General features: G+C 48.6%; 3 protein-coding genes across 8 annotated transcripts in view; 2 read left to right on the forward strand and 1 right to left on the reverse strand.

Annotated features, from left to right (window-relative positions):
* Positions 1–5,096, forward strand: part of LOC126571059 (serine/arginine-rich splicing factor 4-like) — a 5,234-nt gene extending 138 nt beyond the window's left edge. The window contains exons 1-7 of one of the 2 annotated variants that reach the window (XM_050229284.1): positions 1–17; positions 244–333; positions 565–1,012; positions 1,086–1,219; positions 2,299–2,988; positions 4,523–4,665; positions 4,751–5,096. The exon at positions 1–17 is cut by the window's left edge and continues 138 nt beyond it. In XM_050229284.1, coding sequence (XP_050085241.1) covers positions 743–1,012; positions 1,086–1,219; positions 2,299–2,988; positions 4,523–4,665; positions 4,751–4,905 — 1,392 coding nt within the window. In that variant the 5' untranslated portion in view covers positions 1–17; positions 244–333; positions 565–742 and the 3' untranslated portion in view covers positions 4,906–5,096. The remainder of the gene's footprint in view (positions 18–243; positions 334–564; positions 1,013–1,085; positions 1,220–2,298; positions 2,989–4,522; positions 4,666–4,750) is intronic. The other variant, XM_050229285.1, reaches the window with a different exon arrangement.
* A 127-nt stretch (positions 5,097–5,223) lies between these two features.
* Positions 5,224–15,000, forward strand: part of LOC126571062 (nicotinamidase) — a 52,545-nt gene continuing 42,768 nt past the window's right edge. For 4 of the 5 annotated variants that reach the window (XM_050229294.1, XM_050229295.1, XM_050229289.1 and 1 more), the window contains exon 1: positions 5,224–5,461. Coding sequence is in view for 2 of the 5 variants with exons in the window: in XM_050229289.1 (XP_050085246.1) it covers positions 5,444–5,461 (18 nt within the window). In the remaining 3 variants the exon portion in view is untranslated. Of the gene's footprint in view, positions 5,462–7,309; positions 7,327–15,000 lie in introns of those variants that run through there. The other variant, XM_050229297.1, reaches the window with a different exon arrangement.
* LOC126571588 (uncharacterized) lies at positions 8,445–14,091 on the reverse strand. Its single transcript, XM_050230237.1, has 3 exons — positions 12,656–14,091; positions 11,086–11,227; positions 8,445–9,087 (listed from the first exon to the last, which is right to left on the reverse strand). The coding sequence occupies exons 1-3, from the start codon at positions 13,809–13,811 to the stop codon at positions 8,445–8,447; spliced, it is 1,941 nt and encodes a 646-aa protein (XP_050086194.1). The 5' UTR covers positions 13,812–14,091.

Raw genomic sequence — 15,000 nt, forward strand, 5'->3', positions numbered from 1 at the left:
TTGATAAGTTGGAAGAGGTAAGCAAGGGGTTTTTGAGATTTTCAGCTTGCGTGGGCTGGGGTTGGGCTCCTGCGAAACGGGTGCTTCCCCCGGCCATTCCGCTATGTCCATTTCAAGCGCGTAAAGTTACCAAAAATAGATCGTGCGTAACGCGACAATCTGTTCGCCTTTCTAAATGCCATGCACCGCGAACACGTTTAGATCGAATGCAGTGATGCGATTGTGTTTGCTTTCCTTTTTCAGATTCGCCATTTTGTGAGGCATTTTTCGTTCGGACGGGCCTCCAGCATAAAACCTCGTTGATTCGAGTGGCCATTGATTTTTGAGATTCAGGTGCTTATTCTGTAACTTTCGATTGCGATGGCCTCAGGCGTTCGATGATTCATGCGAATTTCGAAACGTTTCGAAAACAATAAACAATTCAAAATGACAGTTTGAAGTAAAAAAACTGTTAATTAACTTGTTTTTTTCGGTATAAAAACGACTTAACCTTTGTAATAATAGTATACGATTAGCAGAAAGAAATTATTGATGCACAATCAGGACGCTATAACTGTTTTTCAGATGCTCGATGCTCGATGTAAACAGAACGCCAGCTGTCGACCACAAAAATGCACTCGACATGCAGGCGATCGTGAACACCAAATGAACACAAAATGAACCAAATGAATCGAACGCCTGAGGCCATCGTAATCGAAAGTTACAGAATAAGCACCTCAACGTCAAAAAGAGAAGAGCAGAGATGAGTAGCATCAGCAAGATACACTTCAGCAGCACCACCGGGGTGTCGCTTAACGATCGGTTCACAGTCATGGCAAAAATGGCCGAACCTGGTGTCGTAGTCCGTGGTGGAGGAGGAGGCGGCGGACCAGCACTGCAGCTTGGAGAACGACCTCGTGCCCGGTCGAATTCTCTGTCCCGTTCATCGGATGCCAATCGTCAGCTAGTTAGCCAGTGGGACTCACAGTGGCGTCCCCATACGGGGCTGCAAAAAGCGCTTCAGCTGAACAATGTAAGAAAATCATCTTTCGAGTCTTTACCTCAGCGATAAGGAACAACTGATAATGTTTGTTTCAATTCCGTAGGCTTCCTCCATCCGTTCGGGCCGTCAAAGATTGCAGCGCAATAACGCCCAGACACAGCTGAAACGTACCCTCGGTTCCATTCCCGGAGGCTTCCAGCGTATGCAACGCTCCAACAGTTTTGGAGATATCGCAACGTAAGTACTGTTCGATGGTTATCAAATGTTCTGTTGCTAGAACGCAGGAAATGGAGCGATAACCTTGGATATAGGTTAACATCAATTAGGCAATTCCTGCATTTTTGATGTCATAATTCAAGGGAAAGTATACTCGGTGACGATTATCCAGCTTGCGGTCTCTTCTTTTACCCTCTGTCTGGACCAATTTCACCGGATAAAACCGATAAATTCAAAAGAAAACAGTAAATTCCCGACATAGTTTAACGCTTGTTAGTGCTGGTGTTCCTTGAATATAGGTTAACATTATTTCCGTCCTTACACCTACGGATTTGATGTCATAATTCAAGGGAAAGTATACTCGGTGACGATTATCCAGCTTGTGGTCTGTTCTGTTACCCTCTGTCTGGACCAATTTCACCGGATAAAACCGATAAATTGAAAAGAAAACAGTAAATTCCCGACATAGTTTAACGCTTGTTAGTGCTGGTGTTCCTTGAATATAGGTTAACATTATTTCCGTCCTTACACCTACGGATTTGATGTCATAATTCAAGGTATAATAATCTTTTGATAACGATTATCCAGGATACAGTTACAATGCTTAGTTCTGGTTCAATATTATCAAACAACTTCCAGTTTAGAAGACCAATTTCAGCATCAGCAACGTCCCTTGAATATAGGTTAACATTACTTTCGAAATGTGCGGATTTGATGTCATAATTCAAGGGAAAGCAATATGTGATTGTAGCACATAGATGGTGAGAGCTGTAGCTCACCATTGAGCTACAAATTACGACACATGCCAGCCACTTTGATAGGTCACATCAGCGTTAGTAGGTTGCTTGGATATAGTTTAACGTTGTTTTCGATGTTCATTCTTTACGGATTCGATGTGATGGCTCAAGCGAAAGCGATTATAGATCGAGAAAAGGCAGAAGAAATTTTACAAATTGTTTCTTTCTTCTGTTACAATAGTGTCGGACACTTGCTATCACTTGCTCCTGGTTCCCAGCAACATTATCTTTCATACAAATTATTAAATGTACCGACAGACTCATTTGATTAATCATTTGTTTCCACTTTTAATATACTTACAGGATGAACGCTGATCGTATCGAACTCCAGCAAAGATTCCGTAACAAAGGAAATACAATCGCCGCTCGCCTAGGGCAGGCCCGTGCGGCCGCAAGCCGCAATCTTCCCCGTGGTCGCTCCCGTACCCGTAGCGTGTCCCGTGGTCGAAGTGCATCGCGTACTCGCAGCGTATCGCGCAATCGTCAGCCATCGCTGAGCCGCAGCAACTCACAGACAAACCTCCGCCGAGCCGGATCGCGCAGCAACCTTTCGCGCTCCAACAGTCGCAACCGACTCAACACGACCGCAGGAGGAGCGGGAGGCATTCGACAGCGTTTGAATCGCAACAAATTGACGCTGGCCGAACGCATTGGAACCCGGAGCAATGGTCCGGTTGCGGCCAACACACGTGGCCGTAGTCGCAGTCGGAGCCGCGTACGCGGTGCAGCAACAATCGCTGCCGCGGCACCAGCTGGCACCAGCAGCCGTTCACGATCGCGCAAACGGGCTGGTTCACGAGTGACCGCACGTGCCGGTAGCGTCAACAGCCGGCTCGGTGCAAACCGAACCGCCGAACCGATAGGCCGCGTAGCTAGTGGCCGCATTGCCAAGCGAAGCGGTAGTCGTCGACGCCGTGGCGTACAGCCGGCGGCAGCGGTAACAGGCAATGGTGGTGGTGCCGCAGGAGCGCGCACTGGACGCCCGCTGAAGAGGTAATCAATGTGGAAGCAATATCACACGCTGGTACGCGTGCGTGGACTGAGAGAACTGGAATAACTACTATTACTACGAAAACAACGACCCACGCCCGTCTACGCCATTCACGATCACCCAGATCTAGTCCGCCTGATCACTCGCTCGATCGTGGTGACGTCCGTTACCATGCGGTGCTAACAGCGGTCTACAGTGGGCTTCTCTGCTTCTCTTATCGATCATACCGGCCGGCTACCCGTCGTCGAATGGACGACAGTTCGACGAAACATCTCCACACCCTCACCTGGAAGTCTGTAGTCTCGTCTAAAAACCAAGCCTCATCAATCACGCACTACGTTCGCTCGGTTCGTAACCGAAGCCTTAGTTTTGATTTCCTGCAGGCTCATGGAATCGACGGATGCGCAGCAATCGTAGGCCCGTCGGTGTTGATCCGCCAGAGTTTGGCTAAACTAGTGGTTCGTTGCCAGAGACGCACTCTCTCTCTCGCTATCATCTTCAGTGGTTTGTTCGGAACAAACGGAACGCTGTTGCACGAACCGGATCCACCTTCTGGTGCCTCTTGCTCCATCCCTTTTTTTGTTCGATATCGTCTTCATTTGGTTCAACGCCGTTAGCTGCTGCCCGGTAGCAATCGAGAAACGTCAAAGACCACGAGACAGAAAACGCGTGAAACCATATTGATGGACACATGGTTGCTATGGCAGCTGTGGATAGTGTATGTGCGTGTGTCTCCCAAACACTAGCTTGTTCCGTGGGCTGACGAAGAACTCCGTATTCCATTCCATTGCGCGTGAAGGTGCTGAAGAGAAGCACGATGAGGAAGACAATTGCGGAGTTTGCGCGGCAGAATGAGGGTGCTTTGATGGTTGATCCATTTGATGAGACAGAATGCTCGACGAGCCAACAGAAGAGCGGTGAGATCGCAGCAACCCATCCAGTATGCTGCTTCAGCGGTGGATGTGAAGGTGTTCGTTTGGTCGCAGGGCAGGGCAGGGAGAGAATCATCGCCACGAGAGTAAAGCTAGAATCGTTTGGTTGACGTTGCTCGGAAGCCTCTGGATCGGAATGCTGGATCGGTGAGATTAATGAGAGCACTCATCACACATGTTCAACATAAATTTGCTTCAAAGTATTTCAAGAAAGGAGTAAGGTTGAGACCGGCGGGGAGCGCAATTTGATCAATTTTACATAATATGCTTCAAGTTGTTTCGTTTCTCAGCGAACGATGATCTCTCGAGCTCTCTCTCGATTTCCTGTAGTCGCCCGTTCTGCGCGACGGCTTTCCGTGGGCACGTCATCAGCTTCGGTGGTCTTTTGTTTCACCTTATCCCAAATCATGGCATCGCGCAAGGCCATGGGTCCATCCCGGACCCATAGCAAAACCCCAAACTCTTCTACCTCGACGCTGAGACGAACAAAGGGAACAGGACGTCCGCTTAATGAATCTCGACGAGCAAATGATAGGCCCCGCGAGGGTGGAATAGGTAGAGCAACGTTATCGAACGATCATTTTTCTATTTCTTCATTTCACAGAGGACCGGCGAAGAGAAAAGGAGCACCGGCCAATGATAAGAAGGCAGCAAATGGCTCGGCAGCAGCGGCAGCGGCCGCCGGTGGAGCTCGACGAGGACGATCCCGCTCGCGGCGTGCAAATTCTCGTGTTCGCGGGCGTAGTGGTTAGTATTCTGTAGTGAAGTTAGCCTTTACATTGAGTTGTATCTCTAATCTGAGCCTTACTCATTCTCTTTCCCATGCATACAGCATCGAAGGGCCGTGGCACGCAAGCAGCCAAGCAGCAGAAGCAACCGAAGAGCAAGGAAGAGCTGGACAGCGAGCTGGATCAGTACATGGCAAACACAAAGTCCTGCCTCGATCGGGAGATGGACGAGTACATGAACGGTATCAGTGCCCACTGAGCTGGGCACACGAGGAACGCGTGGCGAACCGCAAATGAGGCGATTCCACGTGAACCATGCTATCCTTTCTAGTGTTAATGACAAACTGTATTTAAGAAATTACATTTAAACTGTAAATATGATTCTCACCATCCTACCCTCCTAGTACTTACTCAATAAAGCGCGTAACCGTTCGTTCGAATGGGAAATGAGTCACTATGAATCCCGTTTCTCGGTTGGATATTGGGTTCTGGGTAACGGGTTGTGGGCCTGCGCATAAATTGTCCCGTTTGACAGTTGCTCTCGCTGTCATTTCGCTTCGTCACCAACGTTGTCGCCGGCTGCGAGAGATTCCCCCAGCAAAACACCGCCCCCTACGTAATATCGCGTTAGTGTGAGCTAAATCAGAACAGCTTTAATCCGTACCTGTTTCGTGATAGTGTGGAAACGGTTAAACGGTGATTAGAGTGGAAAGACGAGTGGGTGATATCGGTTAGAACGGAGAAGGCCTTGAACGGTTGTGAGAGCATTTCGGCGGTAACCAAGGGCAACAGCGACCATGGCCTACGAGACGCAGGTTTGTAAACATTTGGCTTTCCTTCTCTTCCTCCACTCGACGCACCCTCTAGAGGTCCCCATCGTTGGTGGCAAAAGCTGTCCTATGCGAGGCGAATTAATGATGAGATCATAAATTAATGTCCGCTTAGCGAATCTAGGGCGCTGCTAAAGTGTCACATGCTCAGTTGGTCGAGGGAAGCTGTAAATTGATTCCTAGTCCTTTAAGCATGGTTCGTTGGGTTATTTTGTATCGATCGATTCAACAAGTGGAAAATAGTAAAATGTTCACGTACAATGTAAATTATTCAATATCTCGAATGGTTTTAAAATCATGTGAAAAGATTGCATCGTAAATGTTATGAGTTAGCGAAGGTACTTCCCGCTCGATGACGTCAGCGAACCGTGATTTCAATGTCACGAATCTGATTAGCTTTTTCAACGGCAAAACATCTCTGCGATACGGCTAATCAAAGCGACCAATGGTTATTGGATGCCTTTTGTTACCAATTAACGGAGACACGTGCACCATCGAGTGATGTTTCGCACTTAAATTGCACTCTCCCATGCATTCGCCAGCATGCATAAAGCTCCATCACCGCGATGGCCAATAACTCGGGCACGCGCAACTGTAAACGTATTACCTTTGCCTAGCCTTTTGTTGTTTTATTACCCTACCCCGTCAAACCGGGGAACTTTATGAGCACTTCCAGGCTCACCAATGCACTCTGGGGTGCGATAAGATTACGATACACGGCGTCTGCTACGGCTGCGGCCATGTATGAACCACCCCGTGTATGGCCCGGTCATGCATGTGATAACCGTCGTTATGTGTATTCCCCTTTTTAACTGCCCTCTCCGATGCGGCATAATGCCCACTTGGGTGAGATAATTTTATGAGTAATTGTTTGTGTAATGCATCTTTGTTGAGCTCAGATAAAGCAAGGAAATTTGGTGAGATTTTATTGCGAGAAGAGGAATGGGACAAATTATATTCAATTTACAGTGGTTGTAAAGTTAAGCTCACAACTTCTGTGAATATCTGATTCAGAGTCGTAGAAAATGGCGGTCACACCGACGGTTGAACGAGATGCAAATGCAAAATCACGGAACCGGTTTCGTTATTTTAAGCGTTTCGAAATACAGGATTTTTGCACTGAATTGTCTCAAGCTATCGCAATCATCTTCCCGGTTAAAATCGTTTTTACAAAAGTTTCATACATAAAAATTTAAAAAAAATCAGCATGTGCAGCAATTTAATCATATATCGATATAGCAGCATTCCTGAAAAGGTCTTTAACAACATATGGATCATGTGAGGGAAGAGAAAGTGATTCTTCATTTTTCACTTTTTTAATTATTGAAATAAAATCAAAGCAATCATCGTGCTTCTGTGGAAATTTTTATTTCAAACAAGACATTAATGACTGCTATAAAAGATATGAATGCTTTTAAATATTCGATAGATCATTAACATCAAATAAAGTTTAAATACAAAACCCACTGATTCACTCTTTTGATCCCATCTTGGACGATGCAAAGTCAGAATTGGTGCCTAGTTCCCGCGTTGCACATTGCTTGTAACTGTCTGTGAACGTAAAGAAAGCGCGTGGCGAAATCTTTGGCGACATTCACGCTCCCCGAGGACCACCATACCAGCTAACTTTGGCACCCAAAACTGCGACAGATCCTGCCAAAGGAAGGGAGGGAGTGAAGTGCAAGAGAAACATGAAGGAAAAAGGCGGGAGTGTGTATCGGGAGGAAGTAGCAGTTGGCAAATCACTCGGCATACATCACTCGCTCACTCGTGTGTGCGCACTTCCCGTATCCGGTGTTCGTGAGTGATGGTGCTTATCGCCCAAACCAAACCACCAGCCAAACCACCAGGTAAACCTCACACCACCGTAAACCCCCGATCACACTCCCTACTTCCTGTTCTGCCTCCTGGATTCTGGCCACAAGGAAGCGCTCTCCTCGAAAAGTATTTCATCATAAACGGGGTGGCAACGGGATCCCCAAAAACGGTTCCAAGTCAAGGAAATGTCAACTAACGTTCCTGGCACCCAATCACACATACAACACCCTTACCCGGGTGGCTGATGCGTGTGTAAACGCCGTTGAAAAGATTATGTTTGATCACTCCAAAAAGGTACTGCTTCTTCTACTCCAACTCCCCTCCCTCTAGGGACTTTGTGTCGACGAGAATCGACCGTTTGAGGATTTTGCACAAGACGAACGAAGTTGCCATACTTGCTGGCCTAACGCCCTAACGCTTCCCGCCTGCTTCGAGTGTTGTGCGAGTTTAACGTTTTGTCGAGAGCTGTGTGGCTAGTAAGGAAAACAAAAAATGGCAGATCTTGGCTTATGATGCCGGGTTCGTCCCCGGTGTGTCCTATCCGATCAACGTAACGTTGCAGAATGGGAGTGATGGTGAAGGATTCGCTGTTCAATCGAATGCGAAGGGCGTATTACCTGTATTGGTGGCGTATTTGCCAGTTCTGGCAAAGATTCTGGTAATACTTTGGAGAGTGCACTTCTGTTTGAAATTGTTTCATACAGTGCGTTTTGACAGGGCTTAGTTTAGATCCATTCTTCCAAGATTTCCATCCATTTTTTCGGTGCAAAATTACAGGAACACTTTTAATGGGAAAATTCAACTGTTGAGAAGCAGAAGAACACAAGTATAAGATTTTTTAACTTTATTGCCTTCGGCGAGTTCACCGCCTAGCATTGACGTTAAGCCAGCGAAGTTTAAAAATTCCGTGCACCTTACGTGCCTTCTAACTCGCTTCTGCCGCCGCGAGCACCCAACTCTCTCACGCTCTCACCAGCTCGGCGCTCGGGAGAGTCACAATGCTCGCTCTCTCCTCTCTTGGTGGCACTCAGGCCGCGGCCTACACTCCCAACTCCCGCTGGCGTTAATCATTCTTAACATTCTCCCCCCCAGTGCAGTGCGCAAGGCGCACTTCACTCCTATTCCAGCGGGCCTACTTCTTCTAACTCCCCTACTCCTCATTCACGCTTGGTGTTACATCCAGAATCGCAATTTTTGTGGCTGGTCGTTCTAACAATCCGCTGTTCGTATGTACAACTACCCGTCGAACCTGGCCGTCACTGGCGCGCATCGCCTCCACAATTCTACCCATGGGCCAGCAATTTCTCGGATGATTGTCGTCCGCGATAAGAGCTAGATCTCCCACTTCGATCGGCTTGATCGGTTGATGCCATTTCGTTCTCTTGGTGAGGGTAGGCAGGTACTCCGCAACCCACTTCTTCCAGAATTGGTCCGCAACACGCTGTGACATCTTCCAGGACTTCTTGACTGCGGTAGATGAGTCGTCGAAGGCTACCGGCGGTTTACTTCCATTCGAGGAGCCCAGCAGCAGATGATTGGGCGTCAGCACCGGCTCGGAGTCGGATTCCAGTGCTAGATAAGTAAGAGGCTGCACGAGGCGTTCCCAACAGCCACCAAAGTGAGGTGCTGCCGGGGGGTTGAACTTCCAGGTCGTATCAGGTCCAACGAAAGCGTTCATAAGCATATTCTCGTTCACATTTTTCAGCTCGTCTCGAAGTTCTCTGCTCGCACCGATAAAGTTGGTGCCCCTGTCACTTATGATCTCCACGGGTGCGCCTCTTCTGGCGATAAAGCTGCGCAGGGCAAGAATGCATGAATCGGTGGTCAACGAGTGAGCAAGTTCTATGTGGATTGCTCTTATCGTCAAGCAAGTGAACAAGACACCCCACCGCTTTTCGGAGCGCCTGCCAATGGATACCATAATGGGACCAAAGTAGTCCACTCCAGTATAGGAAAACGGTCTTTGAAACGCAGCCAGTCGTGATGGGGGGTGGTTCGCCATGGCTGGAGTTTGAGGCATGGCTTGATCCACCTTGCAACGCTGACAGTTACGTCGTACTTGATTGTATTCTACGCGAAGCCTGGGGATGTAATATTTTTGTCGCAGTTCATTCATCACCGTCTGATGGTTCTGGTGACGATATTTCCCATGGTAGTACGCAATAATTAGACGTGTCACGTGTTGTTTCCGCGGAAGCAAGATCGGGCGCTTTGTCGTTTCGTCGGCCCATTCGCACGAACCGATTCGGCCTTGTAGTCGTAACACTCCGCTGCCGTCGATGGTAGGATTAAGCTGGTGTAAAGCGCTACTCTTTGGCAGGGTTCGTTTCCACGGTTTCTTCGCTGTTTCTCCGGACTGGTCCTCGCGTAGGATCTGAATCTCGGCACTGTATGCCTGTCGTTGAACCATTTTGTATATGGTGTCCTCGCCGCGTTTCAGCTCTTCCTGCGTTAGCGGGCCTAGTTCGGCAGCTTCCCCTTTCGCACGTTTCTGAAGGTTTGCGATGTATCGATGGACGTACGCGACTGTCCTCCATAGTTTGCGCCAGTTGGAGAAATTTTGGAAACGTACGAGTGGAACTGCAATCGTATGGTGTAGAACACTCTCTCGAATTTCTTCCGTGGTGGTACCCGGGACACTGTCACCGCCTGGCCAGTCGCTTTCCGGTTTCTGCAGGAATTCGGGACCGCTGAACCAACGGGCATTTGGTTGGAAGTCTGGCGAATTCTGCCATTTCGTGCCGTCGTCTGCTACGTTCAACTTAGTTGGCACCCATTTCCACTCACTTTCGGCTGACGATTCGAGTATTTCGCTTACTCTGAATGCTACAAACGTGCTGTACCGTCGATGATCAGAGCGCAACCAGCATACGACGTCGCGCGAATCCGTCCAGAACACTCGCCTAGAGATGTTGACGCTCAGTGACTGTAATACGCTGTTTGCAAGGCGCATTCCAATAACCGCAGCTTGTAATTCCAGTCGAGGTATCGATAGAAACCTCAGCGGCGCTACCTTTGTCTTCGATCCGACCATTGCACATTCGACGGTTTCGTTTTCCTGGAACCTGAGATACGCGACTGCAGCCATACCTTTCTCGCTCGCGTCGCAGAAAACGTGTAATTCAACAGACGCCCGCACGGAAGTAGCTAGTCGATAGCACCTTGGGACGCTTACTCGTTTTACATCGGGGAGGACGGTAATCCAGCTTCTCCATTTATCTGCGAGTTGATCGGGAACTTCTTCATCCCAACCTATACCGGCGCGCCAAACGTCCTGTAGAAGTACCTTCAGGTACATGAGGAAGTGCCCGATAAGTCCTAACGGGTCGTAAATAGCCATCAACGTACGCAACACTTCTCGTTTCGTTGGCATTCGGGATCCAGAAAGCAGGTCGGCGTCGTGTTTCGGTGATAGTCGGAAGGTAAATGTGTCGGAAGTAGTGTTCCACCACATTCCTAGAACCTTCGAGGACGCCTCCGCGCCAAGGTCCAAGTGTTTATCTGACACGTTACATCCATTCAGCTCTGTCGCGACTTTGCTCGAGTTTGATTGCCAGTTTCTAATCTCGAACCCTGCTTGCGCATGAATATATCGAACATCTTTTGCCAATTGTACCGCTTCGTCTTCAGTCTCCACACTAGAGAGCATATCATCGACGTAATGCTCATACTTTATGCAGTGGGCCGCTCTAGGAAATTGTTGGCTAAACCTATCTGCATTGATGTTCTTCACGTAATGGGCGGTGCTCGGAGAGCAGGCTGCTCCGAAGGTCATCACGGTCACTACGTACGTATCCGGTTCCTTTTTGGGGTCTCCACCATTCCACAGGATCATCTGGCTGCGTTGATCTTGTGGCCTCATTAATACTTGAAAAAACATTTCACGAATATCTCCGACTATGGCGTACTTGAACTCGCGGAATTTCAGTAGCACTGCAAGTAGCGATGTAAGTTGGTCCGGTCCTGTCAGTAGAAATGAGTTCAACGATACCCCGTTAACCTTCGCTGCAGCATCCATCACCAGTCGAAAGGAACCCGGCTTGTTCGGGTTGGTGACGGGAAATATCGGCAAATACCAATCGCGCGGGAGTCGTTCGTCCTTCTCGTTCTGCGAGAGCTGGCGAATGTACCCTTTGGACATGAGATGGCTCATTTTCTCCCGTACTGCCGACGCTAAAGCTGGATCGCGACTCATCCGTTTTTCCAGGCACTTAAAACGACGCAAGGCCATCGCTCGGTTGTCGGGTAATCGTATCTCGTCGAAGCGCCACAACAGGCCACTCTCATACCTGTTACCTTTCAGACTGGTGGTGGTAGACAGAATATTTAGAGCCCTTTCCTCGCTCTTTGATACCGGGTTGACCGGGTTTTTGTATATCCCCAAGGAATCGATTGAAAAGTACTGTTGAACAGTGCGATCCGTTTCTTTATCGTTTTCGACGCTACAGGAACAGATGTGGAAGCTGTGGATTCGATCGCCAGTGGTATCGGGTGACGTTGTGCATGGCCCGTATGCAACCCAACCTAGGGGCGTTTTTGCGGCAACTGGCTCATTAATTTTCCCCTCGACGCATCGCATCGCCTTTCCTAGGTAGCAGTTGTCAATGCCGATCAATATTTTGGGCGATGTGTTCTGGTAGGGTTGCAGCGGTATTCCAGCCAAGTGTGGATACGTCTTCGCCAAGTTTTGCACCGATAGCGTCTTCAGTGGCAGCGAAAGACTCTGTACGGTGTGCACCTTGGGGAGGCGATATTTCTTTCCTCCACTGTGTGTGCCCGATATTTGGAGGGAAACTCGCACTGAATCGTTTTCCTCCCTTGTTTGGTCGCCCGTCCAGTGCAGGCACAGCGGGTCCGGCGTGCCACAAAGACCCAACTCTTCCACCAAGCTATGTTCGATGAAGGTCGATGAAGAGCCGTCGTCGAGGAAAGCGTGCGTGTCCACTGATTTTCCGCCACCGAACAGGGTCACTGGTACATAACGAAAGAGCACATCTTGGTAGCTTGCCGTGCTGTGCGTGCCGCATACTGCCTTTGCTGCTGGTTGCACGTTGTTATTTGCCTTGTCGTTGTGCAGCAACCGATGATGCAAGAACGTGCATCCGTTCTCTCCGCATTGTTCCTTTCGTTGGCAGGCACTGTTATGTTTTTTCAAGCACTTTCTGCACAGCCGGTGTGTTCGGAGGAGATTCCACCTGACGTCGACGTTCTCCGCCAAGAACTTTTCACACTTTTCCAAGCTACTACACTGCCCCTGGCACACGCAACAACACGCGGTCACTTTTCTTGGAACTGCGTCAGTTATGTTGTGCGCATGCACAAACGAGTCACTTTTGGCACCTCTGTTATCATGCGGCCTACGATGTGATGCGTTGTCTGGCGCCGTTCCTGGTAGCGTTACGCTGCTAGCCGCTTCCACTAGCTTGTTCAGCCAGTCTCCAAAATCCAGCATCGTGACATCTTGCAGCGTCTGCCTGTGGTACGCCCAATTGAGACGTATTGTCGGTGGCAGTTTTTCTGTCAGCTCCTGTAGCAGTGTGATGTTGTACAGATAACCGCTTAGGCCCGTCCCTTCTATTGTTGCACAAATATTCTGCACGGCGATGCCATAATCAATTAGCGTGTTGAATTTGTCCGCTCTTGGATTGGGCATTTCGCGGATCTTGTTTATCAATGATTGAATGATACACTCTGGCCTTCCGAATAGTGTTCGGAGCGTTGATATGGCACCGGCTAAGTTCCGTGGGTGCAATAATCGGCAGCGTACCGCCTCCAACGCCTTTCCCTTCAGGCTTCGCTGTAGCCGCAACAAATTCTCATCGTCCGTGTAGCCGCATATTCTGGTCGAACTTTCGAAACTGGCGATAAAGAGAGGCCATTCCTCCGGGTTTCCAGAAAATGAAGGGAGGTCTTTCCCGACGACCTGCCGCGCCGCTATTTGCGTTTGGTGCAAATTCGTGGAAGCCGATTGAGGCCGCGATCCGTTGGCCTGTACTTCCTCGGAAACTCCGTACCGCGCGCGCAGCTGGCTTCTCTCTTGCAAGTGCCTCCGTTCCATCGCCTGCCTCTCTTCCAGGAATTGGAGCTCATGCTGCAGTTCGGCGGAATCCATGCCGTTTTCGAGCGCAACATTGACCGGCTGGGTTGCTGACTTGTCTCTGGGTTCCGAGAACCGCGATTCGAAAACGACCGATCGAAAGACACTTTTCTCGAACACTGTACTTTTCGGCGGGGTCGACGACCTTTCTCCCGGTTCCGGCACCGACGCCCGCGTTCCGGAAGCGACAGATTGCACTACACTTTTCACTGGTTTAGTCTGTTCGTGCAACAACTCAGGCTTAATTCTTCCTGACTTTGGTGTTTCGAACGATTCTTCCGCGCACTTGCAGCAGACCCAGTCTTGCTGCTCTACACTGGAATCAACACCAACACACGCGAAATGGAACCATTTTCCACACTTGTCGCATGCCACCATGCTGTCGTTGTCCGGTTCCGCACACTTTTCGCACGAACTCATGTTCACGATTTCACTTTCACGGATACTAGTCAATAGCAGGAATTTTTAAAAATGTTGAGAAGCAGAAGAACACAAGTATAAGATTTTTTAACTTTATTGCCTTCGGCGAGTTCACCGCCTAGCATTGACGTTAAGCCAGCGAAGTTTAAAAATTCCGTGCACCTTACGTGCCTTCTAACTCGCTTCTGCCGCCGCGAGCACCCAACTCTCTCACGCTCTCACCAGCTCGGCGCTCGGGAGAGTCACAATGCTCGCTCTCTCCTCTCTTGGTGGCACTCAGGCCGCGGCCTACACTCCCAACTCCCGCTGGCGTTAATCATTCTTAACATCAACTGTTGTAGAGAATGTCAGAAGGGAAAATTTTGCACAATATTATGTAAAAATCAATGATTAAGTTGGACAAGATCGCAGGCAATCGAAAGTCGATCTCATACTCTAAAATATGAATAGAAAGTATTGATAAACATTTATATCACATTCAAACACATCAACAAATGTACCGTGGCAATAGATCTTCTCGTAAGAATCACCCATTAACCAGAACTGCTTTGTAAAACCATTATGCTTCAGATGAAAGTGAGTAAAAAGGGTGTTACACTCCTTCGAGGATCAATATCTATGATTACATTAATTTCAAAAGTATGTTTCTAGAAGCAACCTGCAACAGATCACTTCAAAAGGATCATTGAAATAATGTTTGTAAATATTTCTCTTACTTTTACCAAAAAAAACTTGAACGATTAGCATCGTAATAGTACATTTCCTTCTCTTTGATCCTGAGCTTTCGCTGACGTCCACATGGGAAATGAAATCGTCTTTAAATCGTACCGACCTAAACCTTAGCAAAGTAAGCGCCTCCGATTCGCCCCCATTAATTTGAGATGTAAATTGTTAATAAGCAAGAAAGGGAATCTTTCAGATTTACGCATTTCATCATTTGGGGAAATCGAACTCCAAAACTCCAATAACCGCCCCCCATGGCTGCCATCATAAATCGGCCATTAAGCTCTCTAGCGCCCGGGTTGTTCTGGTTCCTGGTGCTACGCTTTCTACCAAACCTCCCCAGAGAACGGTTTAAGGCACAAAACCCCTGAAGGCCCCTGAAGGACTGAGTCTGGAGGGCTAAACCATCAATCAATTAGTGGCGCGAGGAGAGGCGGGGGATCGCAAAAGTTCTCTCCCGAACGAA

The sequence above is a fragment of the Anopheles aquasalis genome, chromosome 2 (genome assembly GCF_943734665.1).
Source record: "Anopheles aquasalis chromosome 2, idAnoAquaMG_Q_19, whole genome shotgun sequence".
Classification (NCBI taxonomy): Eukaryota; Metazoa; Arthropoda; class Insecta; order Diptera; family Culicidae; genus Anopheles; species Anopheles aquasalis.